The 27,816-nt window shown below is 41.6% G+C and overlaps 1 protein-coding gene across 6 annotated transcripts in view; it reads left to right on the forward strand.

The window, feature by feature from the left end:
* Nucleotides 1–27,816, forward strand: part of shank3a (SH3 and multiple ankyrin repeat domains 3a) — a 150,712-nt gene that overhangs the window by 73,083 nt on the left and 49,813 nt on the right. For 5 of the 6 annotated variants that reach the window (XM_047339979.1, XM_047339980.1, XM_047339981.1 and 2 more), the window contains 8 exons: nucleotides 305–472; nucleotides 3,976–4,092; nucleotides 9,405–9,482; nucleotides 9,870–9,936; nucleotides 10,798–11,027; nucleotides 11,241–11,410; nucleotides 20,219–20,400; nucleotides 20,861–20,884. In XM_047339979.1, the coding sequence (XP_047195935.1) occupies nucleotides 305–472; nucleotides 3,976–4,092; nucleotides 9,405–9,482; nucleotides 9,870–9,936; nucleotides 10,798–11,027; nucleotides 11,241–11,410; nucleotides 20,219–20,400; nucleotides 20,861–20,884 (1,036 nt within the window). The remainder of the gene's footprint in view (nucleotides 1–304; nucleotides 473–3,975; nucleotides 4,093–9,404; nucleotides 9,483–9,869; nucleotides 9,937–10,797; nucleotides 11,028–11,240; nucleotides 11,411–20,218; nucleotides 20,401–20,860; nucleotides 20,885–27,816) is intronic. The other variant, XM_035157511.2, reaches the window with a different exon arrangement.

Raw genomic sequence — 27,816 nt, forward strand, 5'->3', positions numbered from 1 at the left:
TCGCGCTGGGCCATGTAACACACTTGAGCTGTTGCTGCTGGTATTCTACATTTGCAGATGTGACTGAATTGATCAGTGCCACTGATTAAATATTCTTTACTAATGTTTCTGTTTTTTTCCCTGACACACCATTACCTAATGATAAGAACAGCTACTGTATATAATCCATCCACACGTACCTGTGTCTTTGACCTTCACATTGCATGGTGGTGATAGATGTAACATGATAGAACATGATGATGGATGGGACTGTGTGAAGACCTTCAAGCATCATTCCCCTGTAACCAACTTCTTTTCCCACCAGACGCTGTTGGACTTGGGCGCATCACCTGACTATAAAGACAGTAGGGGGTTGACTCCTCTGTACCACAGCTCGATGGTCGGAGGAGACCCCTACTGCTGTGAGCTGCTGCTGCACGATCACGCCCAGGTCGGCTGTGTGGATGAGAATGGCTGGCAGGAGATACACCAGGTATTACACACTGACACACACACACACACACGGATAAAACAGTGGTGGGTTGTGTGCAGAATATAAAAGCAGGTGCAGTGTAAGTGCTCTTGTCTGGTTTTCAGAGTTTTTTTATTTTTGTGTTTTCAACAGTTCCTTTTTTGGTAGTCGAGCCCTCAGGGTTGGAAGGAAGTGTGGGAGGACTGTCAGACTTTTCTGTAGATCTCCTCTTTTAAGTCCATTTGTAACAAGACTTTTTAAAGGAAGAAATAAATGCATTTATTTGAAAAAACATTTGTAAATTATTGTAGTAATTGATGGGGTTTATTCCATGGCAGTTTGCTTCGACTACCCACCCCTATATATACAGTACACATTTGTTCATTTGTAATACTCAATCAAAGATATGCATACAGTAGCACAAACACTGATGGCTACTGAAATTTGATTTGCTATGCATGTCGAGATCTATGTCGACACAACAGAGTTTAGAGGCCTACAGAAATTTCTAATGGTTCAGAGTTCACTGATTCTCACTAAGTTTTCATTGTGCTGTAGCTGTAGCTCAATCTTAAGTGCCTTCCAGTCTAAGCGGTGCTGCGTCAAGTATACTGTGGATGTAGGTTCTTGACTAAAGAAGCAAAACGCAGTATGTTGTGTACTTATTATATACACACAGCCTCAAGACACACCCTGCTCTGCAAACTAATGGAGGTTGGTGCCCACATGCTGTCTTTGTTTGTTTTTTGCTTATATCTCAGTAGTGACAGAAACACTCTCAAAATGTGAATGTTCTTATACGGAACAATGGAACCGTACAGACAACAAAGCTGTGGGTTTCAACTTTTTTGTTGCTGACACTGAATATGAATTAGAACAGAAGTTCCTTCTGGGTTTAAGAGCAGCATTTCACTGTAGTGAGAGTAAAAACACTTGAATGTATATTTCTATGCAAATGGTCTGTGGAAGAAAATGTACTATTTTCATTCAATTTATTTTACTGCCGTAGTTTTTCTTTGCCACAATAAATATAAAAACCCATTTGAAGTAAGAAGCTAAACATTTCCTGCAATGACCTTTCATTACTCACATGTGCTTCATCTTTCTGTCTGCTAGTCTGTCTTTTATTCTCTCACAGTTACTAATATTTACTATTGGTTCTGCAAAGTTGTTTCTCGAGGTCGGGCTTTATTACTGTGAGGTAATTAATTATGAGCAAGAAGACAAACAAGCACAGACAGATTTGTTTGTATGTGACAGATACAAGCAGTTTAAGACAGTTCCTCTGTAAATGTAGCCTCTCTCACTGTCTCTTCGTGTTATCCCAGACTGACATGATGATGACATCAGGGCTCAGTGGGCACCATAGCATCTGTTATGGGACTTCTTTCGTTTTCCTTGTTGCTTGCTCTTTATGACTCTGACTGTATGTTTGGGGATGTTGTCATGCTGCTCATTTAAAGTGCCCAAAGCTCTTGGCCGTATTTTGTCCCAGCAGCTTTTACATTTCAGTTCTTGTGAGGACAATTCTCTGACTCAGACTGCTGCATCGGCATCTATATGCAGGTCACTGTCCACTACCATCCTCTGCTGCACTTGACACTGTGCTGGACTAAAATATTTAGTCTAATATCTCAGGGACTGTTGTCCCTATGACAGTCTCTCATATCACCCGAACACATTTTCCAGCATCTAACCTCTCTGAAAACATTCCTGCTTTATTCTTTATAACTCTGATGTCACATTGTTGCAAGTTGTTCTATCAATAATTTAAAATTGTTAAGAAATATTCTCAAAAACAAAGTGATCTTCTAATATGACAGCTGACACTAAATAATTTTGTTTGCTGATTTGTGACAACAGGACTTTGAATGCATCATGGTGAAATTCTTTCTATTTGAGCTTGTGTGACATTTTTGTGAATGAAAGTTTCCCACACCTACAAGAGATGAGCCTTATTTGGCTCAATTTTAGTGGAATAGATTATGGGAATGAGAAAATCGAACAAATGTGCACCTCCTCATGCATAAGTGGCATTCAATAGTGTGAAACAAGTGGATTGTGCCAATTAAAGGATTATCAGGAGAAGGAGAGATGTCTTCTGCTGTAGACAGACCACGTGGAGGTTTGATTGGGATTAATTGATGCTGCAGACAAGAGATTGGCTGCAACGCAATATCTACCAATGGTGCTATGACACTAGGGAACAAGCAGACATCACAATCTCATGCGCACCCTGAATGAGAGGCAGACAGAGAAGGGCCTGTAAGGAGAAAGATAGGGACAGTGCCAAATGTATCGGTTTTCTGACATGCCATTGTCCAATGATGCTGACCCCAACTTTCCCCCTCATTGGTCACAAAACTCTTTGGCCAGACAGGCCTTACTAAATAAGTCATATGATGCTTTTTTGTGGTTATATGTCATATGGATTTTGAGTTAGGAGCTGATTATGTTACACAATGCTGTGGGGGCCGAAGAGGCAGGTTAGTCTGAACAAAAACTTCTTAGAAGCATCCAAGTCATTTACAGTGGGACAGAAGACCATGAGGGAAAGCTTTTATTCACGTCATTTTTCAATGTGAGGATACAGCAAGAGGTTTGAATAGAAGGATTGATAGTTAAATGCTGAATCAGATCATGCTTGTTTAGAAATTCAACTGTTCAGCACATGAAATAGTCCCTCAGTCCGATTTCTCACAATTTCATTTCTTTTATCTTGGTCTCCTTATCGCCTGTTTTTTTCTCGGTCTTTTCCAGCATTGGTATTCAAGCGGTATACTTTATATTGTGTACAATGGGTTACACTGTGTGGAAGGTCTGATAACCAGCAACAATCCCAACATCATTTGTGCACTGTCACACACTCTTAGCGAGACACAATTCAGGAGGGAGGGAACAATTGTTGGGGAGAGTTAGTTCATTTCTTTGTCAATGACACAGAACAAAACCAGGGAGTAGGAGGGAGAACACAGGGAGAGGAGATAAAGATTAGATGAAAAGTTTATTGCTCCAAGTTATGTGAAGCAAAGCCGGAAAATGGCATCAATCTTGCCAGAATAACTTGAACTCACAGATTTGCATTTTGCCTCAGGTACTGTAAGGGATGCAAACAAGGTTTTCCACTGCGTTTAGAGACTTTTAACAGCATGAGAGAGGAGATATACACCAAGAACGTAGCCCAAGGAGAAAAATACAAGAAACAGGTTGGATTTTGTCTTTGTAACATTCAGGTGGTCTAAGTGTTACAGAAACGATTTTTTGGGCTGCCTTTTGTTTTTCAGCATATTCAATGTTTTCCACTGTTACAACACAAATTTTGAGACAAAGGAAAGAGTTGGGTTAGGTGGCGTCTTGTTTGTCTATAGAAAAAGATGGACATGTTCATGCTTATAAGTCATCAATACAACTGTAAAATATTCTATCCTGCATATCTCTCTTCTTTTATCCTTTGTGGTTGCTCCCTCTTGACTCAGTAAGTAAGGATTAAATGGTTAATTGTTTGTGTGTGTGTGTCCTTCTAGGCATGCCGCTATGGCCATGTGCAACACCTGGAACATCTGCTGTTCTACGGAGCTGACATGAGTGCTCAGAATGCATCTGGAAACACTGCGCTGCACGTGTGTGCTCTCTACAACCAGGTAACATAAAAAATGTATTACAGCATGTGGGATCTGGGAGTGGAGTTATCTGTGGGGTCGTTGTGCATTCAATTTAATATCAGTATTCGGTGCCAACACAGTTGGAAAGAGTCATATTTACTGTTCATAGCAGGAGGAGGTCAAGAGGATAAATGTGATGCTTTTACCTTCTCAGACAGTCTTTGGTGTGTGTGTGTGTGTGTGTGTGTGTGTGTGTGTGTGTGTGTGTGTGTGTGTGTGTGTGTGTGTGTGTGTGTGTGTGTGTGTGTGTGTGTGTGTGTGTGTGTGTGTGTGATTGAAGATTGAAGCAGAGGTTTCATTCACCTGGTCATTTTTTCGCACTGTTTTTGTTGCCAGTTGTGATAATGGACTAAAAGGGGAGATTATGGACAAGCGGTCCAAGTGGGAGTGTGGCTGGATGAAAGCAGCAAACCGTTTGTTTGGTCATTTTTAGGATTTGTATTTAGAAAGTGACTCATCGCTGCCAGACTGGGACTGTGTGCAATATATTATGGGATCATCGTTGACTTGCCCTCATAAGGATCAATTATCAGCTTCAAATTAAAATATCTAGTGAAAACATTTTTTTGGTGTAACATGCAGGCACAAATTTTTATTGCAAATGTTACTGTAACAGAATCAAGCTGTGCATTAGTTGGTGATTATTCACACATGTATGGTGCACTTGAGGATCTATGGCAGCAGAAGGGTTATATACAAAATATAGTCCAGTTCTTGTGTATGACTGTTTCCAAAGGCAAGCGTAGGTCATTGATGTGTTTTTAATAATATTTTAAAATCAATAAATATTTAAATCACAGAGGATTAATCAATAAAGCATAGATAATATATATCAGATAAGTTCATGATCAATTTGGTCTTGTTTTGAGATTTGTTGGCACTGCCAGCAAATCACCATAAACTAAAGTCCTGCTTGAGAAATCTTAAGTGACCTGCCAATATTTGCTGTCTCCATTTTTACTGCCTTATGCTGTTTGGGCTGGTGGTATTTGTATCGCACTCAATGCAATATACCAGAAAAGTGGTAGTAGCAGTTTATAATGAGATGACATGATTGTAGGGTCCTAAGAGGCAAGAAATGCATATAGTGTTTCCATTAAAGTCTGAATTTATGTGTTCTATACCACAAGGGCACTGGGACATGAGGGCAGTGAAAACCGCCTTACTCATGTCATAATTTTTTAAATATGCAGCAAAGTCCTATCAGAGGCTCCTTACAGAGGAACTTGTCACCAGGAGTTGTGTGAGAGGCTTTTTGCTGATACTTTGATACTTTAAGTGATCACTTCATGAACATTAAAAGTGTGATAGAAACGAAGCGAAAAATCTTGACATGCATGTGTGTGAGTTAATTTTATCTGCGTACTTTGGCTAATTCCATTCATGAGGAATGACCTGCTTCAACTGGACTGGAACAGCAAAGTCTCAGGGGAGGGAGGGAGGCAGGAAGTTTGTGTGGTTGGGAAGCACAACATCAATACTTAATACAAGTCATTTGTAACACATCCACGTGACCAAAGTCATTACACGTTCCAGTTCACTGTGAAGGGATAGGGCCAGGAGTTGTGCGTCTGTGGAGCAGGAGGCGATACAGTCATACAGTGAATGGATGAATTGTTTAATTTACAGTTAGAGCTTCTTGTAAGTCACACTCCAATAATGGACCGTGCCCCAGCTCTTGGGTGCTAAAGACCGTTATCCTGCCAGTGGAAGCCAAACACCACGTTGAGTTGATTGATCCCAGAAACAGTTCGTCTTAGCAGGGCTCCAGCGAACTCCAAACAGGCTTGGCTCGGCTGATTATGTGCAATCACAGAAAGACAGGGACTGGTAGAATTGACCAGGAAAGTGGTACTGATCAATAGATCCACACAGAAAAAAACTGTGTCACAAAGACGGACACATTACGGTGTGAGTGGATGGATGACAAAATTACATAATCAGCAAAAAAAAAAAGCCTGATCAATGGTCTGAAAGTCCCAATTCTGAGATCTAGCTGTCCATTTACATAGTGGTCTTTTAGCTTGGCAGATGTGCCCAGCAGCAGTGAATGTCAGGGGCCTTTAACTGGCAGATCGATCCATGGGAAATGGTTGAACTAACGGTTGAGAAATAACACAATAATGAGTGTAATTAAAGAGAGTTGACACTCAAACTGTAGAAATCAGTAAGACCAATTAAACTCTATCGTGAGCTGATGAGATACGTCACTGCTTTTCATGCACTTTAAAGGGGAAGAATTCAGCTCTTAAGAAGGGTCGTTGGAACAGGGTAGTCAAAGCAGGATATTGCCTGGAGCTAAGAGGGGGGCCCCTGAGAAACGCTGATCATGTTTTTACACAACCGTGACAATTTTCTGAGAACCTCCTTAAATTCTCTGATTGGCAATGTTCAGTAAACTGCAACACCGTGGACAAAAGAACCCCTAGCAAGACCCCATGCCACGAGCTTTCTACCAAAGGCTTATTAAGTTTAGAGGATTGGTTGAAGACTGGATTGTCTGAGTGTCTGTGGGATCTGTCTCTGTCGGTTGAGGTATGCCCTTAAACTTTACCACTTAACTGTAATTTATGTGTATGTACAGTCTGTGCTTGTCCCTTGAATGATTCAATGTAAACACAAGCTGTACATCCAGTGGAGGATGTTTATTCTGCTACGTCAATTTCTAATGAGGGAAGGAATCTTCGCACATTAAACACCACTGAGAGGAACATCTGTCACACTCTTTTCACATGACTGACCCACATCATTAGCGTAAAACACTTGACTTGTATTTACTATGTATTCCTATTTGGCCGAAGTAATCAAATCTAGCAATCAATGGAGGGACACCTGAAATGGTTTTCTAAAGGAGCTCCTATAGGAGGCCTTGGAGAGAAGAGTAAAACGGATGACCCACACTGTAACTGGCCATCATGTGTGCATGTGTGTGTATACTATGTGCGATGAGAAATTCAAAAAACACCAAAAGAAAATAGCTGTTGAGGTGCTAGAACCATTTATTTTAAAATATCTCCACGGTTAAAGATGTGTGTTATTTATTTTATTTTATTATCTCTTTTATTTTCTCAACCTAACAAGATCCATGTGTTATGAAACATAAGGCATCTTGCTAACCTTGCTTCTTTCATTCCTGTGAGCTGAATTAGCCGGAGAGACTGAGATTCATGCCAACGGCCCCCAAATGGACAAGACTAAGGGGATATTATTTTCAGCTATTGTGCTTAACATGAGTTCACCTTTGTATTGTTCTCTATCATTTTTCCTTGTAGAATTTTAACTTTAATTGACTGATTTGTCTTTGTAAAGCATACAAATTTTTTTTTTTTTTTAGTGTGTATATAGATGGAGGGAGGGAGGGAGGGAGAGAGAGAGAGAGAGAGAGAGAGAGAGAGAGAGAGAGAGAGAGAGAGAGAGAGAGAGAGAGAGAGAGAGAGAGAGAGAGAGAGAGAGAGAGAGAGAGAGAGAGAGAGAGCTGTACATTAAAACTGCATAATATATGGTTAATTAGCAATTAACTAAGCTAACAGCCGTAGGTGTTTCTATGTATATGGGTTTTTAGGTGTTTAAGAGCCTTAATGGTGGTACAGGCTTGTAGCAGCAGGAGTAATGATGCATTATTCATAGGACCTACTCTATTTACAAAAAGCCTCTTGTCTTCACTATCAACTGTAGGTTTTTCATGGGCTGTGCAGGTTCATGTAGGTTTTCCGTGTCCTAGTCGACACCATGGTATTTATACACCTAGCTCAGTTCTGGGCAGTCAGACACAGCACCACACAATTTACCAGTGTTAGCTTTATACAGTAACATGTAATATGTGTGGGGTTCATGAGTTATACCCAGCTTGATGAGTAAAGCCACATGGACGTTTATATTCTGAACCACATACTCAATCGATCTCTCCATGTGTGCCCCTGAATGAGTGACTCAGTGGTCACGGTAGTCACCAGAGTCATTGTTGTGATTGGGGAGCAAGGCTAGTTGTGTTAATTTTGCTCTCAGTGTTAAATTACATATCGACCGTCAGCCAGCCAGTACATGGACACGTAACCATGTCTATCAATCTATTATTGGGCTCTTTTTTGCCAGAGGCGCCTGTGCTCATTTACACACCAATATATATGGCAATGTATATGACAGTATACACAAGAGAGAGGAATGTGCGGTTGTCAACTGATTGGTCTTGTTGTGATGTGTATCCCATATGAAACCAATTTCAACCTGTGTTTTTTTCCTTTACCAACATGCTGCTTTTAGTTATAGATTAACAATTGATTTTCTGACGGACATTAGTCTCTTTTTAAAGACCGTCCATTTCTATGTCCTTCATTTGTTTTCTTTCTCCCTCTTATTTGTGTTTCATGTGATTAAAAGATCTATCTCTATAGAACCTAACTCATAGAATTTTTAAGGGAAGACATGTTTTAATCTTGGCATGAGGTGAGGTTTAGGTTTTCAGGGGTAAACCAGTTTCACGACGTATCATGGAATGAAAATTGGTGGTTGTCATTCAATGTAAATTTGCTTATTATTGATATTGAAAAAACTGAACAGAGAATCTTGTGTGCATCTCCTCTCTTCCTTGACTGCCTATCAATGCAACACAGATGCATACAGTGGAGAAAAGGGCAGATACGGCTGTGCAACATAATAATACATACCACATGACAATAGAAAAATGTCTGTCATGAGATTTTTGGCTCCAACAAAATGAGCAGCTCGTACTGAAAGGAGGGGCTACTGTTGACATGGGGTGGTCTAACACAAACTAGAAAACTTTGCAAATTATGTCTTAGACGCCACAACAGACTCAAACAGCACTTCTTTGCAGATGTGAGCCACAAAAGAACAGTTGATTGCTCAAAACAAAAAATATTTTGCCCAGAAAACACCATATGGCAAAGAATCATGAAGATGGAAGGAGATAAAGGCTGCTGTTACAATTTGCATCTGCAAACACATGGATCCAATTTACATAGCTGAGAAAAGGTGTGAGTAACGAGTTATGATATGTAGCGTCATCTGGATATGAAATTACTGGGATATGAGATTTTAGTTTCACAACCATAAAGAGAAAAAGACTGATATCACTAATCTCGATCCACTGAAAAAGAAATGACAATCAGCAATGTAGGATTACTCTAAAAGCAAATGTAATAATGTCCTTGAAGACATATATCCAGAAGCGCTATGAATATTTTTTCAAATCCTAGTCCCCAGCTTCATCCGTGTTGTCCATTCGATAACCTCTGACTTTCAAACACATACATCTGTCTGTTGTCATTCAGGATAGCTGTACACGAGTTCTCCTGTTCCGAGGGGCCAATAAAGAGATGAAGAACTACAACAGCCAGACTGCCTTTCAGGTGTGTGCGGTATCCAACGACCACAGTGTGTTTCTGTGTATTATCATACCTGACATGTCAGAGCTTAATGGATTGAATAACAAGGCCAAGGTCCTAATCTTGCTATTAAAATTTAAGCCACATAACAGCTCCCTCCATCTCTGTATTTCCAATGTGGCCAGTGTCTGAACTCCAGACGTTCTGGTTGACAAAGTCTGTGAAAAAAATTTACACTGACACTGTGCAGATCAAAGCTTGTTTGTGTAGTCCACACAGTGCCCAGAAATTTGCCACACAACACAGATGTTATGTACCTGATACAACAAAGTACTAAATGTATAAAACATTTATTAGGAGAGTGAGAGATGAAAATGTAATGTTTTTAAATTCACTTATTTCTACCTCCAGGTGGCTATCATCGCAGGAAACTTTGATCTGGCTGAAATCATAAAAGTCCACAAAGTATCAGACGTTGGTAAGTTTAAAGCAGTGGTAGTACTGAACACCAACACCCACTGTCAGTGTTTCATTAGATCAAATGTTAATGTGGTGTCAGGGAGACATCAGATAGATGAATGGTCAGGGGTAGACGGTGGAGAGTCTCTGTGATTACAGGTTGAACACTGAGGTGTGTGAAAATGAAGGAGATGGAAATGAAAGAAATGTGGAGAACATCTCAGGTGTTTATTAGATCCCTGCTGTGGTTCTCTGTGACATGAACAAGAAAACTCTGCCATCTAGTGTTGATAGACTGTAATACCCTTCTTTTCATATCATAAAATAGATTTCAGATATTCATTTTATATTAAATTTTTACCCCTCCCTCATTACACTACATGCAGGTTAAATTACCCAGACAATGAGCCGGTAATGTACGTGTGAACAAACAATTATTTTTGGTTTAAGTCTTTGTTTCATCATAAGAATATTTAATTTGCAGATACAATAAGAATCCAGTATTTCTGTCATCAAGGATATTAAATCGCTCCTCTTATTTTGGATTTTCATTCTTCAGTGGTCAATATTAAATTATGAGAATTGATAAGACTACTGCAGTTTAATAATCTCATCTCTAAGGGTTAGCTGCAGAACCATCAGCCCCGGATCCATTGTGTCACATGCATTTAGTTTTTGTCAGTGTAAAGTCATTAAAAAAAGGAATTGCAGTCTACAGCCAGGTTTGTGTGAATTATTAGTGATCTTTAACGAGCTAATTTCAGTGACCTTGAGATGAGTAATTTCCCATCACAGCATTCCGGTCATTACATCTGCTTCACATGATGTGGTGAGGCTGTTAAGAGGTGGTCAAGGCCTTCATATGTCTTCTCTCTCTCAGTACCTTTCAGGGAGACCCCCTCCTACACCAACCGTCGACGTGTGATTGCTGGCCCCCTGCCCTCGCCACGTTCCTTGCTCCGCTCTGCGAGTGACAACAATCTGAACGGGGACCACGATCACATCCACAGTCAGGCCCCCCGAGAAATCCGCGGCCGCCAGGGTCACTCCCCTGTCCCCTCACTGCGCAGTCTGCCAGCTTTCGGGCAGCAACACAGCAGCTTCGGAGAGGTGAGATGGAGCCATTGAATTTTTATCTATATGTGAATATTTTAGCATGAATGAGTAGGAGACTAGTGAAGGAGAAAATGAGACGGATGATTTGACATAATCTCTTTAATGTGGTTCCTTTGTATATTTTGTTGATATATTATATGTTACACAAAGACAATTGCAATATTATAAACATGCATGTGATACTTCTCTTCTTTTGCTGTATGTCAGAGCCGTCATGGCGAGATGCCTGACAGCAGTCTCCAGAGTACCGGCAGCTCTAGATCCTCCCATTCACGTTCGCCTTCACTACACCACATGCATGAAGAGGACAAGCCGATTCCCAGAAGGTCCCACAGCCATGGCTACCCTCACGGACACGGCCCTCGTGGAAGACTCAGGTCTGTAAGGTTTAACCTCAGTTCAACTTCAGTGATTACCCATCTAAACTCAAAACTAACGTTTTAGGGAGATCTTTATGAAGAAGCACATTATTTTCCTCCAGCTCCCACTCAATGCCTCACACTTACCAGTCTTGGCAGCTATTCACTTTAAATAGACAATCTGAGTGTGGCCTTGTGATCACGCACCTACTTTGATATTTAAATCTAATTTCAGAAAAGCCCCATGTGGTGGTCTGAGTCACTTGTTAGTCACGAGGCAGCATTCTGCATCGCATCCCATGGTGGAGATAAACATGAACTGAACATGAAAATGTGCCGTACGTTAATGGATTCTGGATTAGATGTATAGTGGTAAACTGAAACCTTGATCATTAGGAGTTGTCTTACAATTTGTTGTAGCCATTGTGTGGCCCTTGCTCTTGTCAGGGTTTGTCTATGCCAGGTGTTTCTGACAGAGACAGTTGGTCTGCTAATGTAACAATCTGGGCTGAAATGCAGCATTTATCCTGCAATAAGGACAGAGGGTAAATAACATACTTAAAATGTGTTTGTACATGTCAATGTGTATATTTAGACACATGCACATGCCCTCACAAGCTGTGTGTGTGTGTGTGTGTGTGTGTGTGTGTGTGTGTGTGTGTGTGTGTGTGTGTGTGTGTGTGTGTGTGTGTGTGTGTGTGTGTGTGTGTGTGTGTATAAAAGAGTTTGAGAGACGGTTGATACGCTTTTGGAAATTAGAGCTATGGGCAATACCATTGGACGTGCCACTCAAAACAGCTTGTCACTCGGTTGATGCATAAATCCACAGATGTAGTTGTGCTGCTAGGTGCTGGGACAAACCTCCCTTGTACACTGAACCATTAGACAAACTGAACAGTGAACTAGGGCCCTGATCCCATCTCAGACTGAAAGACTGAAGTAGTTTACTGACACTTGGGGCTCTGCCTTACACCTGGCACATAGTGGTGCCAAATCTGATGTTGTCGTAGACCAACACAGTTGTCATTTTCCAGTCCAAGACCCACATCGTTATATATTGTTCATGAAACTGCGCCCATCTGTGCACCCATGGGTGGGTTTGTCTTCAAAAGATGTCTGTTTAGGTGCATTGTTGGCCCATTGCCATCTTTAGACAGCAGAGCGGTTGCTCCTTAGAACACTGGTCTAGTTTCAGGGTTGTTTTTAAGGGCACATTATCAAGACTGTAATGTACCTACATAGGCAGGTGTGCAACTTGCGTACATGCATACATTACCCTTTTGAGCCTGATGCAGTCACCTTTTTTCTGCCTTTAAATTAGCAAAAGTGGATTTGTGCCTTAAATACATATGTGCCCTTCGCTTAAAACCACGTGCATAGATCAATAAAATAGAGACCGTGGTTTGTTCCACCTTTTATAATAATAACTTGTCAGAGATAGATCACTTACATACATAACACAGCTAATATGATTTGACAGTATGAGGATGCCAGTGTTTGTGTGAAACAGTCTGATGTCTGACAGGGGAATTGCATTACAGCCCAACTCCAGCTGTACTCTCCTCTCCTCTAATACTCTTCTGTCACTTTACTCCATCCATCAAAGCCCCTTTCTCTCTCTCTCTCTCTCTCTCTCTCTCTCTCTCTCTCTCTCTCTCTCTCTCTCTCTCTCTCTCTCTACCTCTCTACCTCTCTACCTCTCATCCTGTCTGTTGTACGAGCTCATATAAACACATACAAACGGTGCCATTAATCTAAGGTTTTGCGCCTCAGAGCAGTCAACATCCTTTATTACATCATGTAACGTGCACATGTCAGACCATAGAAACCTGAGCTCTGAAATGATCAATCTAAAATTGAGTTACATGAAGTGAATTTGGTTCATTCATAAATTTACACTGCATTATTAAACCCCCTTCCTCTCTTTCTATCATGTGTATCTTTAGAGTGAGCACTTCTTCTTCTGCTCCATCTTGCACTACATTGGCAGCAGCGTTCACTGAGAGAGATACCTGGCACTGTGTGGATTTTGATAATTCAAGTTTGAAGAAAGGGAAAAAGAAAGAGCTGAAAAAGAAAATGGACTCTAGTAGGTTTGGTATGTCTGCTGTGTCCTGACCTAAATGGCCTTCTGTACACAGGGAGTTTAGACCTTGTTCCTTTGTGCACATTAGCCTTACACCAAGTACTAAGGTGAGGTGAATGTATAAAAAGCCTAAAATGAGCAGCTGGTCTCAATGGCCAGAACCTGCACCCAAGTGAGACTGATGCTGTCCTTGAACATTTTCTCTCTCTCACTTCTCCCGCCTGCTCTCTGTTTCTCACCCTGACCTTCTGTTTATGCCCATGGTAACTCTGGAGGCATCATGGGTACCAGGGGAGTGTGAAATTAGCTTGGCCAGTCAACAGCCCGCTCAGCAGCAGACTCCAGCATGTTCCTGTGGAATTTACCTTCCCTTGCACCTCGGTTGTGTGCAGTGCTGTCAGGGTTCAATAGCTTGGCCAGGAAAGTTTAGACAGAGACAATGGAGAGGATACAGATATGTCAGAGTAGCATAGTAACACTTAATCAAGGAAAAACAATAAAACCAAGGCAGATTAAAGCAAAACTTCATAACAATTACTCAAACTGATTCAGTTTATCAGATATGACAACACTGAATGATAATATGGCAGAATTTTATTTTGAATAACCCAAATTTCCTCTGTCATAAGAAGCTAATTGGCTGTGTGATTGCTACTAGTGCCATCAATAAAAAGTGATTTTCAGTAGAAAGCACGGTGTCTTGACTGCATCAGTTTGAGAAATTGTGATATTTTGATGTGCACCTTCGCACCTAACCGTAAAAGTGTGGGATGGGATTTGTACACAAGACGCTACACCTTTCAAACATCTACTCAGTCTGAATCATGTGAGATTGTGGTGCTAGCTGGAGGACTCACTCGTGATGTAAAAGCATCGTCCCATTTTCTTCACCTTTTAATTCTCTCTTATTTGCTGTTCTCCTCACCTCTCCCTCATCTCATATTCTTCCCTCTTTCTTTGCATTAGTCACACCAGTGGCTGTTGGTGTGTAGATTATCCATGGGGTGTAACACAGCCAAAGGGCTGAGGTACACAGAGAAAAAGGAGGACAGGAATAGAGGGAAAGAGGGGGAGAAGATGCAGAGTTGGGCTTTTTCTGCTTCACCTGGGGAGAATAAACATCAGAACCAAAGGACACGGGAAATCGGTATTGCTCTGTGTAAATCATAATTCTTATGTGAGGGTGATTTAAAACACTGATGTTGTCTGCTTGGGCCTGGACACACACAATAAATCAACAATAGAGCCATGTCACGCAGCACAGATTTACAGCTGATTGAAGCATTGCTCAAAGTCAGAATGCATCAAACAATGTGGATGTGCATGGTTTACAATATGGTGAAGGCCAGTCACTGCAGGACAGAACCAGAATATGCTGATAACTCTGGCATCTAATCTTCAGCCTCTTCTGCCACTCATTCCGGACCAGTTCATGGTAACAGTTTGGTAATCACGTTAGCTCTACTGTCCCTCTTTTCACACACATCCTTCAGCTCTTCCTGGGGGATTACAAGGTATTCCCAGGTCAGATTTGAAATGTAATCCTTACAGCATGTTCTGGGTTTACCCTGGGGGTCTCCTCCAGTTTGATCTGTCCATGAAGCGCCTTCTGCATATCTAATCCCTTCACCTCGTCCCTGAGGGTTAGCCCAGGAAGTTTTGGAAGGGAACTAACTTTGCCTCCTTGTATCCATGAACTCCTGCTTTCTGTCAGTTCCCAGAATGTATGACCACAGGTGAAGGTAGGCGCACTGATAAACTCGCTTCAGGCTCAGATCCCTTTTACCATGACAGTCAACCTCCTACATCACTGCATACCTCCTCCACCTGTAAATCACTGAGTCTGTTTGACTTGCACCTTGTGAAATAAGTTGGTAGCTATTTTTAAATTTAGTCTTTAAATCAAAAACACTTGTGTGCGTTTGAGTCATATTTCATCAATGTCCCCCTTTTTATTGCTTGTCAAGATTAGTTTCAGAGATTATCAAAGATGTTATCAAATGTTTCTCCTTTTTTTTAAAACAAAAAATAGATTTTACAGGTACATTTTTATTTTCAAAACTACATCTGTCACAGTTATTGTTAAATGATTCAAAAAGTTGGGTAGTCTAGTCACTGACTAAATTAACACAATTGTGAGCAGGACCATAAGACACTTAAATTTCTTAATTTCAGTTGGGGATTAATTATGTATAACAGATGGCTCAGAGCAAGGCCCTGTGTCCCCATATTCCCTCCACAAACCCACAACACACCCTGAAAAAAATGCCAAAGCAAACAACTGTTGTCCATATGAGCTAAGTGGTTTGTTTATCCTCCCCATTCTTTGATTGAGGTGGAGTTTCGAGTTATCTGTTGGTCAAACCAATTGACCCTTGTTCTAATTTTACTTCAGATTCTCTGCTAAGCCTAATCTGCATATTTATTCTTCCTCCTTCATAGCCATAAACACTCCCACATCGGACAAGAAAGAATGAGAGAGCATATTTTCATACAAGTGCAGCAAAGCAAAGGCAAGCTGACGATCATTAGGATGCAAAGTGTGATGCTGATTATGACTGGGTGTAATGGGCTCATCTCACCTCAGAGAGCTGGGCTATTTGAGGAAAAAGCCATTTACCTGAGACAGCAATGCAGTCATGTGAGGGGAGGCTACACTGAAGCCGCTTAGTTTGATAGCATCTGCGAAAATGGCATTTAATGACATTTTCTGTTGCATCCTCAGAGCTATGTAGGGAGTTCATAGATTTTGACATTCTAACTGACGCATCTTGACTCATTATTGAGCTGTTCAAATGTTAACCTGTCTGGCTCATTGATCCTAATCAAGTATTTGAGAGCTGGAATGCTCAAATTATTGATTTAAAGACTTCTGATAAGGGATGTCTTATCTGTGATAATCTCAGGTTTGCTCCAATCTTGAAAACACAGGAAGACACAAGCATTTGCTCTTGTTTGCTTTGTGCAACTCACAATTTGGGTTAAATGATAAATATTTCGTTAAATATTTATGTAAATTTTTGTTGATTAAAGTTAAAACCTAAAAGTTGTAACCCCCATTTTATTTGAAAGATAAAATGTGTAGTGCACTGTTTGCAGCGAGTTATTAAAATGTGTAAGATGAGAGAAGAAAGAAGTCAATTGGATCAATAATCCATGTTTTTTAAGTGTTCCAGGTTCATATTATTGACTTATCAGTTCATTTGTTGGCTATATTTTCTCTCCTTTTATTGACAGTTGCCATCGTTACAGAGGCAGGGCTGGTGTCCTAGGAAACGACACAGCTTTTGTAATAGTCTGCCTTAGAACTTTGTGTGTACTTGTGTGTACTTGTGATGCATCCTACATCTGTATCGCGTACAAGCTACTTTTAATGAGGCACATTGAAAGAGAAGAGAAATCCATGCAGCGAAACAAAAGGAGGCAGAAATAAGAGCTCCTGTGTCGAATGCAGCATGACTCACCATCATGATAACTGAATATGAACCCCAAACATTAGATGACACACTCATGTGTTACTTATAGGAAAAAATACATCCCTTGCTGAAATGGCAATGTCAGATGGCCCAATCTCATGTCAACGACTAAGAGCGTGTGTCACACATTGAACCAAGAGGCTTCCTGATCAGCTGCCAACATCGCTATAGTCAAGGCATTAGTAGGGTCAGTTCAAGTCAAACTAGCTGGTAGGTGGGCGTGTCCTATATCAATTAGTGATGACTGCGCAGAATCAGAACCCCCTCCACCCACGATCTCCTCCTACAACACACCACCTCTGCTGACCTTGCACACCTTGGAACATACAAACACACACTGTTTAACAAGTGTCTCTGCCATAACAAAACTACATTTATAACCTGTTATTTAATAAGAGTCATGAACTGATTAAATCTTTTTGGCACCAATACCAAACCATGTTAACCAATGTCAGTCCTACTCTTAATTTACATTGCTTATATGCTGATTCAACAGCCTGTATATCTTACACTAACACATTAACACTGAAATAACAGAACTGTAGTTTAGGTAATTTCTTTACTACGTTTTTATTATTTATTATATCATTGGCCCATTAATATAAAATTGTGTTAGCATAATGTGTTGCTTTGATTTGATTGAAAGTTCAATAACAGTGACTTGATGTGAAACGCTGAGATGTCTCACTTTGTTGGATTTGTTGGAACTGCGGAAACACTCGTAGTTGTACATATGCGTTACAGAGTGGTGGTGCTTCTCTCTCAAACTATCTTTGACAAGTACTGTCAGTGGGTTGCAGAGACAACACACACTGACACCAGCCACGTTTGATTTAGGCCTGCCTTCAAGATAATTAGATACAGCCAATAGAAGGAACAACCAGCCTTTGTTATCAAACCATCGACAGCTGTTCTCTACACTGCATTAATGCAAAGGTTTTTTCTCACTCACCTTACTGAACCCACCAACACCCGTAACACGCAATAGACCAAAGCCGGGTGCACTTGAATCTTGGCAGAATGTTTTTATAATTGCGGATTTGCAAGGTAGAAAAACACTTCTCTGCATTCAGAAGGACACAAGTGCATTTTCTTAAACATGGGCGCGGGTAAATGACAACTGCATCAGTGTGAAATTAGCAAAGACATAATCATGCTTGCTTCCATTTTGCTTGATAGGGTGTCAATCTGACGATTATCATCCAGGCTACAGGGAGCAACTGGGGTCAGGCTGTGTACACAACCTCTCAACCTCTAGATATATGAGGTGGCAAAGGTGTGCCGGTGGAGGAGGCTGATTTGATCATTGAAATAGATGACCTTTAAGAGAACACATTTTTTTTGTTGTGTGTGTCACGTTGACAAAGCCTCATCTCCCTACTCCTCCAGCTCTCCATCTCCTCTCTGTGTGCTGCTGATTTTCAGTGCCAGGGCTCCGACATTAACATGCGGCAGCCATCCCGGCCCCTCAGTCCCTGCGGTAATTGGAAAGCCGTCAGCAAGCCGTTGTTTCGATGGAGAGGGGGACAGAGAAAGAGAGGCTGGGTGAGATGGGGAGGGCAAGAAAAGCAATAGAGAGTTAGGAAGGGAAAGAGACAAACAAGGCTTGAAACAAGGGAAAAGGGAGGACATAGGGATGGAAAGGGGGAAAGGGCACAGGAGACAGGAATCAGGTGAATGAAAGAATGAAGTGTCTGATATAACTTACAAGTGGAGGAATGGCACAAGACTGAAAAAGGTTAAAAGGTAGATAGACATTTATTTAGTTCAATTTAGAGATTTCCTGAGATCTAACGTCTTTCTAGGAAATGTCGCTGTGAATAATGTCAAAGTCTCATTTCACTGCATAATCAAGTCACTTGTTACAGTGAATGATCAGAGTGTGTCACTTGTGTGTTTATATAGGTGTGTGTGTCTATATGCTTTCATTTCTACACAAGCAGCAGAATAATACTGAATGCAACGTGGTGATGAATGAAGACTAGGCGGAGCTCTTCTGCTGTTGTATTAGAATTCACCACCAGAGAGTGAGAGAGAAAAAGAGAGAGAGACGGTGAAGATGCAATGCCAACAAAGGTTGACAAGGAGAGGGATAAGAGGGGGAAATGGAAGCAAGAGAATGAAAGAGAGGAGGAGATTGAAGGCAAAGCGAAAGAGGGAGGGGCGACAATTAAACCAAATGGGTTGGAGCTTTTTGCCCCCCCACCCCACTGCACACAAGCATGCAAATACACACACACACAAACACAGACAGAAGCGCGCATACACATACTCTCACAGCCCGCCTCAGGGAGCCATGGCGCATGCACACTCGCAGGCAGACAGGCAGGAGGAGATCAATTGTGCTCTGGGACGCGTATGTGTATGTCAGCGATGTGTTAGTGACATGCTGGTAGTGGCGTATGCCATGCTTGCTAGCGGAGGTGCAATCTTAGCATGAGTAGGGGGGGTGGCTGTCTGTGTATGTGCCTGTGCACACGGCTAGAATGCACATAGAGGGCTTGTGGTGTGTGAGTGTGAGCGAGCCGTCAAAGGGGAGGGGAGCCACGGAGCGCAGCAGCAGTAACAGCAGCATTGCCAGAGTGTGTGTGAGCGAGTGTGCGTGTGTGAGGGGTGGAGGGGAGAGGAGAGGCAGACGCGGCGGGACTCCCGGGAGAAGGAGCAGGAGTCGGGGAGTAGATCCAGCCTCTCTCCTCCACAGCAGGAGAACCAGGACCCAAGGACGAGGCAAGATCTGTAGTCTTGCCTGGAGCAGCTGGAACTGGGGACACACGGGAGATCTCTGTCCCTCTCTGGAGGGGGCTACTACTGGAACCCCAACTCGAGATGTGTCTGACTAAGGGGGGCTTCCAGACGGATCAGACCCATACAGAGATAGAAACTGTGCAGTCCCTCTTACCGTTAAATATTTCTGCTTCTCCCTTGGTTATGATGCTGGGCAGAGGGGAGAGATAGAAAAGAGAGAGGGTAACAGGGAGCAAGAAGGATTTTCTCTGTGCCATTAAGGAAGGAAGAGAAGGGAATAAGAAGGGGGGTTTGGGGGGATGGGAGGAGTGTACTCTCCTCTCAGGACTCTCCTACGGACCACCGACTGTTGACTGTTGATCGGCAGGCACAGGACTTGTTTATGATTCCCTCCCTGGCTACCATAACAACCGGGGGGAGCCACCAGGTTGCTGTCCCGCTGACGACCATGTCAGTGACCACGGGCCTCAGTTACCAGCTCCCTGGAATCACCACAGTAACATATGTGTTTGTTTACAGCCCCGGCTCAGTGCAGCGAGATCCGAGCCCCCCTCATCACACACCTCCAGCGCTGACAGGCCCCCGTGGGCCCAAACGGAAACTCTACAGTGCTGTCCCAGGACGTACCTTCATCGTGGTCAAGCCTTACACACCACAGGGGGAGGGAGAAATCCAACTCAACCGTGGAGAGAGGGTCAAAGGTAAGATGTCTACTGTCATATTCCTCACTACAGATTGTATCCCCTTGCTTAACCTACTACTGTAACTACTACTTTTTCACACCACCGCCACTAATCTATATTTCATAGCATGACAGCAGCTCTCTGTCATCACCACTAGTGATGTTTCAGTTGTACTGTGACGTCCATGGCTACATGACTGCCAGAGTTGGGTCTGTTGCAGAATAAAATAAACAGACATTCCTGTGCTCATACTTCTCAGATACAAAGCACACCATTACTTCACTATGATTTTTCGCTGCAAAGCGGCTATGTAATCTTTAAAGCTGGAAGTCATTTCAGTGTCATTTGAGTTGACATTGTGAATTACCATTTCATTCACTTTGTAAATATGCTGTTTTGTGCTCTACATAGAGGTGTCGTGGCTTCGCTTTCATATGTTTGTGTGTGTGCTTTTGTCTCCATCCATGCTTCACTCAAGACTATGACTCTAATGACGTAGAAGGTAAACTCCATAATATTCTTCTCACCCTGTATCTCTCCCGTAAATCTCAGTGTGTCAACCCTGCACCTGCAGTGTAGCAGTCAGTTCTTGGCCCCGTTTGAATCCACTTGAGATGTGTTTACAATCTCAGTATAAATCTGTGATTACTTCAAGGAGAGGGCATGCAAATTCAAACAGGTCCCTGTTTGCTTTTCATCGTTGTTATGCATACCACTGTCCTTCTTCCTCTGTGAAAGTGCTTCTCCCTGAACATAGAACTACGTTTCTCTCTCCTCTTATCACCTGTCCACAGACTCCCACTTCCACATTGACCCCACACACCCTCCATCCTGCCCCATCACATACATCAACGTGGATCAAACCCACATTAACTTTATAGAACAGTTCCCTCATGTCCTTAGAAAGGCTGGAGAGAAGAGGGGGGGCCGCACTCCTGCTGAGACCTCTCATGTTCATTTCAGATCTACAGAAGCACAGGAAGTAAAGGGTCAATTTGGAGTGCCCATAACCCACTAATGAACATACACACTCTCAGACTCTTTCTTCCTCTTATTTGTTCAGTAGCAAACAACATAAATTGTAGTGTAAACCCAGTGACAAGAGTCCTTCTCTCTGCCTGGATACGTACTTGAGTATTCCCACCACTCGCTAGACGTTTACTGTGTCACAGCCTCTCTGTCCTCACACACCCTCACCAGCAGAACTGCTCCTTTATGCTTTGATGCCTCCGTATAGTATTTTCTGTTTTATGGAAACTCTGCTGTCATTTGACCAAGAATTATTAAAACAGGTGACTGTTTTAATATTAGACTAACCAATATTAGACCAAACAAATCACACATGTTTTTGTTGAACAAATCTGAATGAGGTGGCATTGTCTGAAATTGTGATGTATGCTGTTGTTGACACAAATGTTATCAGAAATGTGATGACTCAACGGCATGCCTCCATCTACTGTATGGATCTGCTGTCACTGGCTTTTCTGTTGGTGCAGCCAAATCCATACCCCTGGTTTTGCAGTTCTTTCATGTTGGTCAGGCAGGAAACAAGCTTACGGTTGCATGACTGCCAGCACCAAGGCCTGGCCAAGTAAACCATCTGGCATTGTTATGCATTACTGACCATCAAACCATGACTCTGTTGCATTTACTATGCTTCTTTAGTCCTGGGATATGAAGTGAGAAGAACATTTCTGAAGACTGCAGGGTTGTTGAACTGCTTAAAGAGCAGTTCAGGTTCTATGGAAAGGATTTGTTTTGATAATCCAACTCTCTGTAGTGCATGTAGTTCTATCAGGGAGTGACCACCCCCACTGGTACAGAGAGGCAAGGCTTGAGAGGCCACTTCCTGAAGGGATGGATGACCCTTGGTTTGATACATAATGCATTTGATCTAATCTGCATTCATAAATGGATGAGTTGCTAACAGTAATAGGGCTCATTTGCAGTGGAGGACAAGAGGAGGTAAGGCAAATGAAAGAGACGGTAAAACAAATATTTCTTTATCTTTTCCTGGCTTATCCTCCTGATAAAGGTGACAAACAAATCAGAACCTCCATCACCTTCAGGGATGTCGATCGAGGTCAAGACTAGTTCATGTGTGTGCGTATGTGAATGCATGTGAAGTAATCAGCAATGCTGTCTGTGCCCTCAGGCTAACTCTGATGCGTGAAATATGTTGATGATTCACTTTACCTTACACACACACTTGCCTGAAACATGAAGTCACTTTTCCCCTCATCTCTGTCTTTCTGTTGATGACCTCACACCCTTGTTAATCACCAGCAAAACCAGAGGAGCATCTGTATGATGAGATCAGACTGGGTAAATCCTACTTAAATAACTGTCTGTCTGTGTTTGTGGTTGTTTCTGTGTGAGAGAGATGTGTGTGGTAGTATCTATGCTTGCGTATGTAAGCATTAGCATAACTGTTTATTAGCCCTCCTGTTAGCAGATCCAACCGGTGGCCTGTTGAGGCGGGGAGTATTGTATGCCACACAGGGAAAGATGTGTCACACTGTGTAGTTTAATGAACACCATTGATTTTGTTCTAATGGGAGACATACTGTGTCTCTCAGCAGTAGAGCTGTAGCAAGTCCCTGGTCAAATGTGTGTGTGTAGCCAAGCCTTTTGTAAATATAAAATTATTAAAACATTTAAAAAAAATTGAAAGAACAATTAAATTACCTCTTATCAGTTATGCATTAATTCATCTAATGCCCTATAGTTGACATCCTGTGCAATGAGGACGATGAAGATTACACGAATGACGTTAATGAGGATGATGAAGATGAAGGTAAAATGAATACCTTCCTTTTTAGCTTTTGAAAGAAGGATGGCAAAGTGGTTAAAACAGTAAATCATTAAGGAGACCTAATTATTTATTATTCTGCTACCACAAGAAAATGATGTAAATGTTGCAGTCTTGTGTTCCCTCTAGTGATCTCAACCAATGATTTTCACAATATTGAGCAGTGAGAGGAAATAAAAAGAGCACTTGAGACTGAGATAATGTGTAAGTGTAAGTAAGGCTTTAATGCTTCTGCTTTGTCATCCTTCATATTCACTTTGAATAGCATTGATAGATTGATACATAACTTATAACCCCAGTGTACTTTACCCAGTACCCAGTAGATGGATCTTAAATGGTTGTTTTGGTTTTAGTGACTACATAAATGTCCCAAGAGTCGTTGTGTTTTATCCATTATGAAGTATTGCTTTGAAAAACTCCTAGTCTTCACCCTGTGATTGTCAGTCTATTGCTCTGCTGTCTGAGATCAATGGGCCTCATGCACCAACTGTTGTTAAGAAGATATTTCTTCTTAAAACCCAGGTACAGTTTTTCCAAAGATTCTGACATTCACCAATGTTTTATCTGGGCTATGTTCTTATGTAAGGACAGAATCTACGCACACTCTTAATTCTGATCTGAGACGTGAGGTGGCTCAGGAGATGCAACCTCACATCACCAGGTCTGTGGATGCAGTGCTCCCTGTGTCGAACAAGTGGACCTGAACCCGTATATTATTCAAATTATTTTGACTGAAGATGGCCCAGCATGCCCAGTCCCGGTGGTTTCCGTCAGGCTCAGGTCGAGTATCCACAGATGCTCAGCTGAGGATTCACCTGCAGTGCTGAGTTTCCAATGATGTGCTGCTCCCGCTCAGAAAACTCTGCACCTTCCTTTTCCCTTCCCCTCTCTCTTCTGTGTTCGACGAGATTTACTTTGACTTCAAATCTTAGATCAAACTTTTTATTTGACTTCAATTATGCAACTTTCTCCCAATACAGCTTTTCACTTAACGTGCAGCTGCATTCCATGTATCGCTTATGTGGTATTTTATGTTCACTACTAAACTAAGAAATATAATAACTCTTTTTAAAGTTTGATTCCGGTGCGGCGCCGTCTTTAGATTTTTGTTCTATCATTCCTGGCTTCTTAAATGCTTTTTTCAGTCTCATGCCCTTATATGGGCATTGGCAGGGCCTTTACCTGGGCTAATTAGGAAATACTGACACGTGCTTTCAACTTACAAACACATGGTGTTCATCAATATAAGAAGACAAATGCAAACAAATCTGTAGTTTTTCTTAGAAAACTTCTGAAGAACAAATTAAGGAAAATTCTTAAAAGATATTGAATAGTGAACAGTGAATAAGGCCCAATGTCTCCAGACAGCCTTCGTCTAGACAAACAGCCCTGCTGTTCGCTCTTTAGCAGCGTCATCCACATCCAGCTCTTTAAGCAAACTTTCAGGTATGTTTTTCCCTTCTCGCTCATCCACTCACTCGCTGCCACTGGACCACAAAACTATTATGCATTTGGTATCGTGGGGCATGTGTGTACTCGTTTTTGTTACCTCTTTAGGACGTTTTCTAGTATAAATGCTGATCTTGTCACGACCAATAGACCTAACGGGAAACTAAGCTCAGTCCTAATGAGGCAAAACCTCAGTTCTGAGGTCCTGTGTAAGGTTAGGTTAAGGTTTGGTTTAGGCGTGAGCTGGTCACGGTAACAATTAGGGATAAGGTTTTGATTAGGCTGTTCCCTATGAGTGAAAGTCAATGCAGTGTCCTAACAAGGATAGCTGAATGAACTGCGTGTGTGAGAGATGATCACTTTGGTACACTCCATTAACAGGTCCATGGGGCCCACCCCCTTGCATCCCACTTCTACAGTCACCCCTGTGTTCTGCTCTTTCTCTTCATTGATGTAATCTGATCTCATCATCTGGATGGACATCTTTTAAAAGGCCATTTATTGTCACCATGGTAACAAACAAGGACACACACCACTGTAACCTAACACATTTAGAGCCGCACATAGAAAACAACACATTCGCAGATATAGCCACAACACACAAAGGAACACAAACGCGTCCAAAGAAACAGATGTGTGTCGACATGCTGCCCCCTCTCAAGGAGCTTTAACTGCATATTCAGGATATTCTTCTCTTCAACAAGGTGACACATTTAAGAACATGCCTCCATAACAGTGTATTATTGCACACACACACACACACACATCCACCTTCTCCAAACGCCATTATAAATCTTGCAGACAGCCATGAAAATGAAACCAGCGCAAGTAACGTTGAGATTAGACATTCACAAACATGATTAATGGGGTTTGGCCGAACCCAGTGTGTGCAGAATATTAACGCTGCTATGGGCACTGGAGGATACCTGGACCAGCTATACTGACACAAACACACATAAATATACTTGGTTTTAATGGATTACTCCAGGTCTATCTTTACACAGACCTAGAAAGCAGCTTTTACTGCTGTTATGATCTCTGGGAACACACACAGTATAGCTCAGCCATTTACTAATATTGGTTTACTAAATGTCTGAAAAGCTTTCTGTTCAAACCATTGTCTGAATGTATGCTTCTCTTCCTGTGCACATTTTCTCTCTCACAATAGCTACATATGTTCATTGATGTGTGCGTGTGTTTTTGAACAAGGCCAAGCGCCAGTAGATTGTTTAAATGAAACGGAGCACAATACATAATATTTTCACTACAAGGCTTGCTATTGTTAAGACAGAAAATGCTTATGCATCTGTTTTGTTACCAAGCAACAGGTGCAAAGTGCAACTCAGCGCTGACTAGTTTGAAGACTGAAATATAAAATAATTAAACTGTGCCTTTATTGAGTATCAACACATCCATTTGGTTCTCGGTGACAATATTTCTTTCCCTGCATATTTTTGTCCATGATTATTAGAAAATTCCCTTCATTTTCTCTTTATGTTTCGCATGCAGATCAGCTTGGAAGAGAGCCTGTGTGCTAAGTGTTGAATTTAGACTAAATATCACTGTTAACTTCCCACAGTGAGCTTAGGAAGAATTAATTAGACGTCCTGTCTGTCTGGTAGGGGCTTGAAGTGTTCCATGAGCTGCTCTCTTATTATTGTGTGTATGTGGTGCCTGCTTGTGTGCAAATTTGTGTATGTTGATGTCTGCCTGTGTGTGTTTGTCTTTGTGCAGCACATTGTAAGTAATTGCCTCCCACAAGTTAGATAAACAGCATCCGTCAAGTATTCAACAACCAGCTGTCCTAATATCCAAGTCACATATGGAAGAACTGTCTTTCTCGCTCTATCTCTCTATCTCTCTTTCTCTCTTTCTCTCCTTCTCTCTCTTTCGGTCTTTCTTTAGATTATGTACACATACACACAGACAATATCCATTTATGTTTTCATGAGGCAACAGATTTGTTACTTTTTGATAATTTATGCAGTATTTTCTATGCATCTTCCCATAATTTACTTACACTTAATTGAGACATTTATGTCAGTTGATTTTAAGCATTTAATTTGACTGCAGTATGATAGCAGTTAAAAGCAAAGCTATCACATGTTTGTGGTAATTTCTATGCACTTGAGTGTTTCTAAAACGAACCCCTGCTGATCTTTCGATGTGTGCTCTTTTGCATGTGGAAGCCAGAGCGCAACTACAAGACTGCAGCAGTAGTGGCTCATCAAACGAATAGTAACTGTGACAATGGTCAGATCTATTCATAAGTACAGTATTCTGTCAGATTATCACTTCTTCTGCTGCCAGAAAATGTGAAAAGCAATGTTTGCTGTTATCATTTGAGATAATTAAGTGAACCAAGAGTCACACAATTCCTATGATAACCAAGATTTTTATTTCCAGAGACTGAATAGGTCACACTTACTTGTGTGATGTGTCCCCAAGATAGAAATATGAAATAATGATGGAAAACCTTTTAAACATATTTGTGAGCTATTTCCCAAAAGCATATTAATGTAATTTGTACAGAGAAATTAGAATTTATAACGGGTTAGAAACTAAATGTTTTAACTATAGATGTGGAAAAAATGCAACCACAGGAGAAGTGAATGAAATGCATTACACTTCAAAAGCACTGTGTTCCCATGCACATCAGCCCACAGTTGAAAAGCCTGAGAGACCGCAATGATATTCAGGTGTGTGTGTGTGTGTGTGCGTGCCCGCGTGCCCGCCCGCGTGTCCGTGTGTCCGTGTCCCATGATACCCAGGGGAAATTGTTATCACAGTATAGAACCTGAGGCTAGTCAGTTATTGGCAGATTTCACTCATTGGTCATTCATAATGTGCCAAGCTCTGTGTGTGTGTGTTTACACAAATGTCTTTCTATGGTTGTGTGGACAAATTTGTGTTTGACATCATAGCTGTGAGGACTTTCACAACTTCAAAGGTTTGTTTGATGTGCATGATCTTTTCCAACAGCCAACATGATTGTGTGGACCACCCTATGTGCTGAGCAAAACTCTTCCACTCTGTGGGAGCGGGGAGGCTTGTAGAAACAGCTGTTTGTAACCTTGTGGAATGATTTCACTCTCTGTCTCGTAGCCTGTCCATTCACTTCGAATTAGTGCCAAAACTTTCCAACCATCAATAATGAAAAGCAAGTAGGCTGA

The sequence above is a fragment of the Hippoglossus stenolepis genome, chromosome 5, assembly GCF_022539355.2.
Source record: "Hippoglossus stenolepis isolate QCI-W04-F060 chromosome 5, HSTE1.2, whole genome shotgun sequence".
NCBI lineage: Eukaryota > Metazoa > Chordata > Actinopteri > Pleuronectiformes > Pleuronectidae > Hippoglossus > Hippoglossus stenolepis.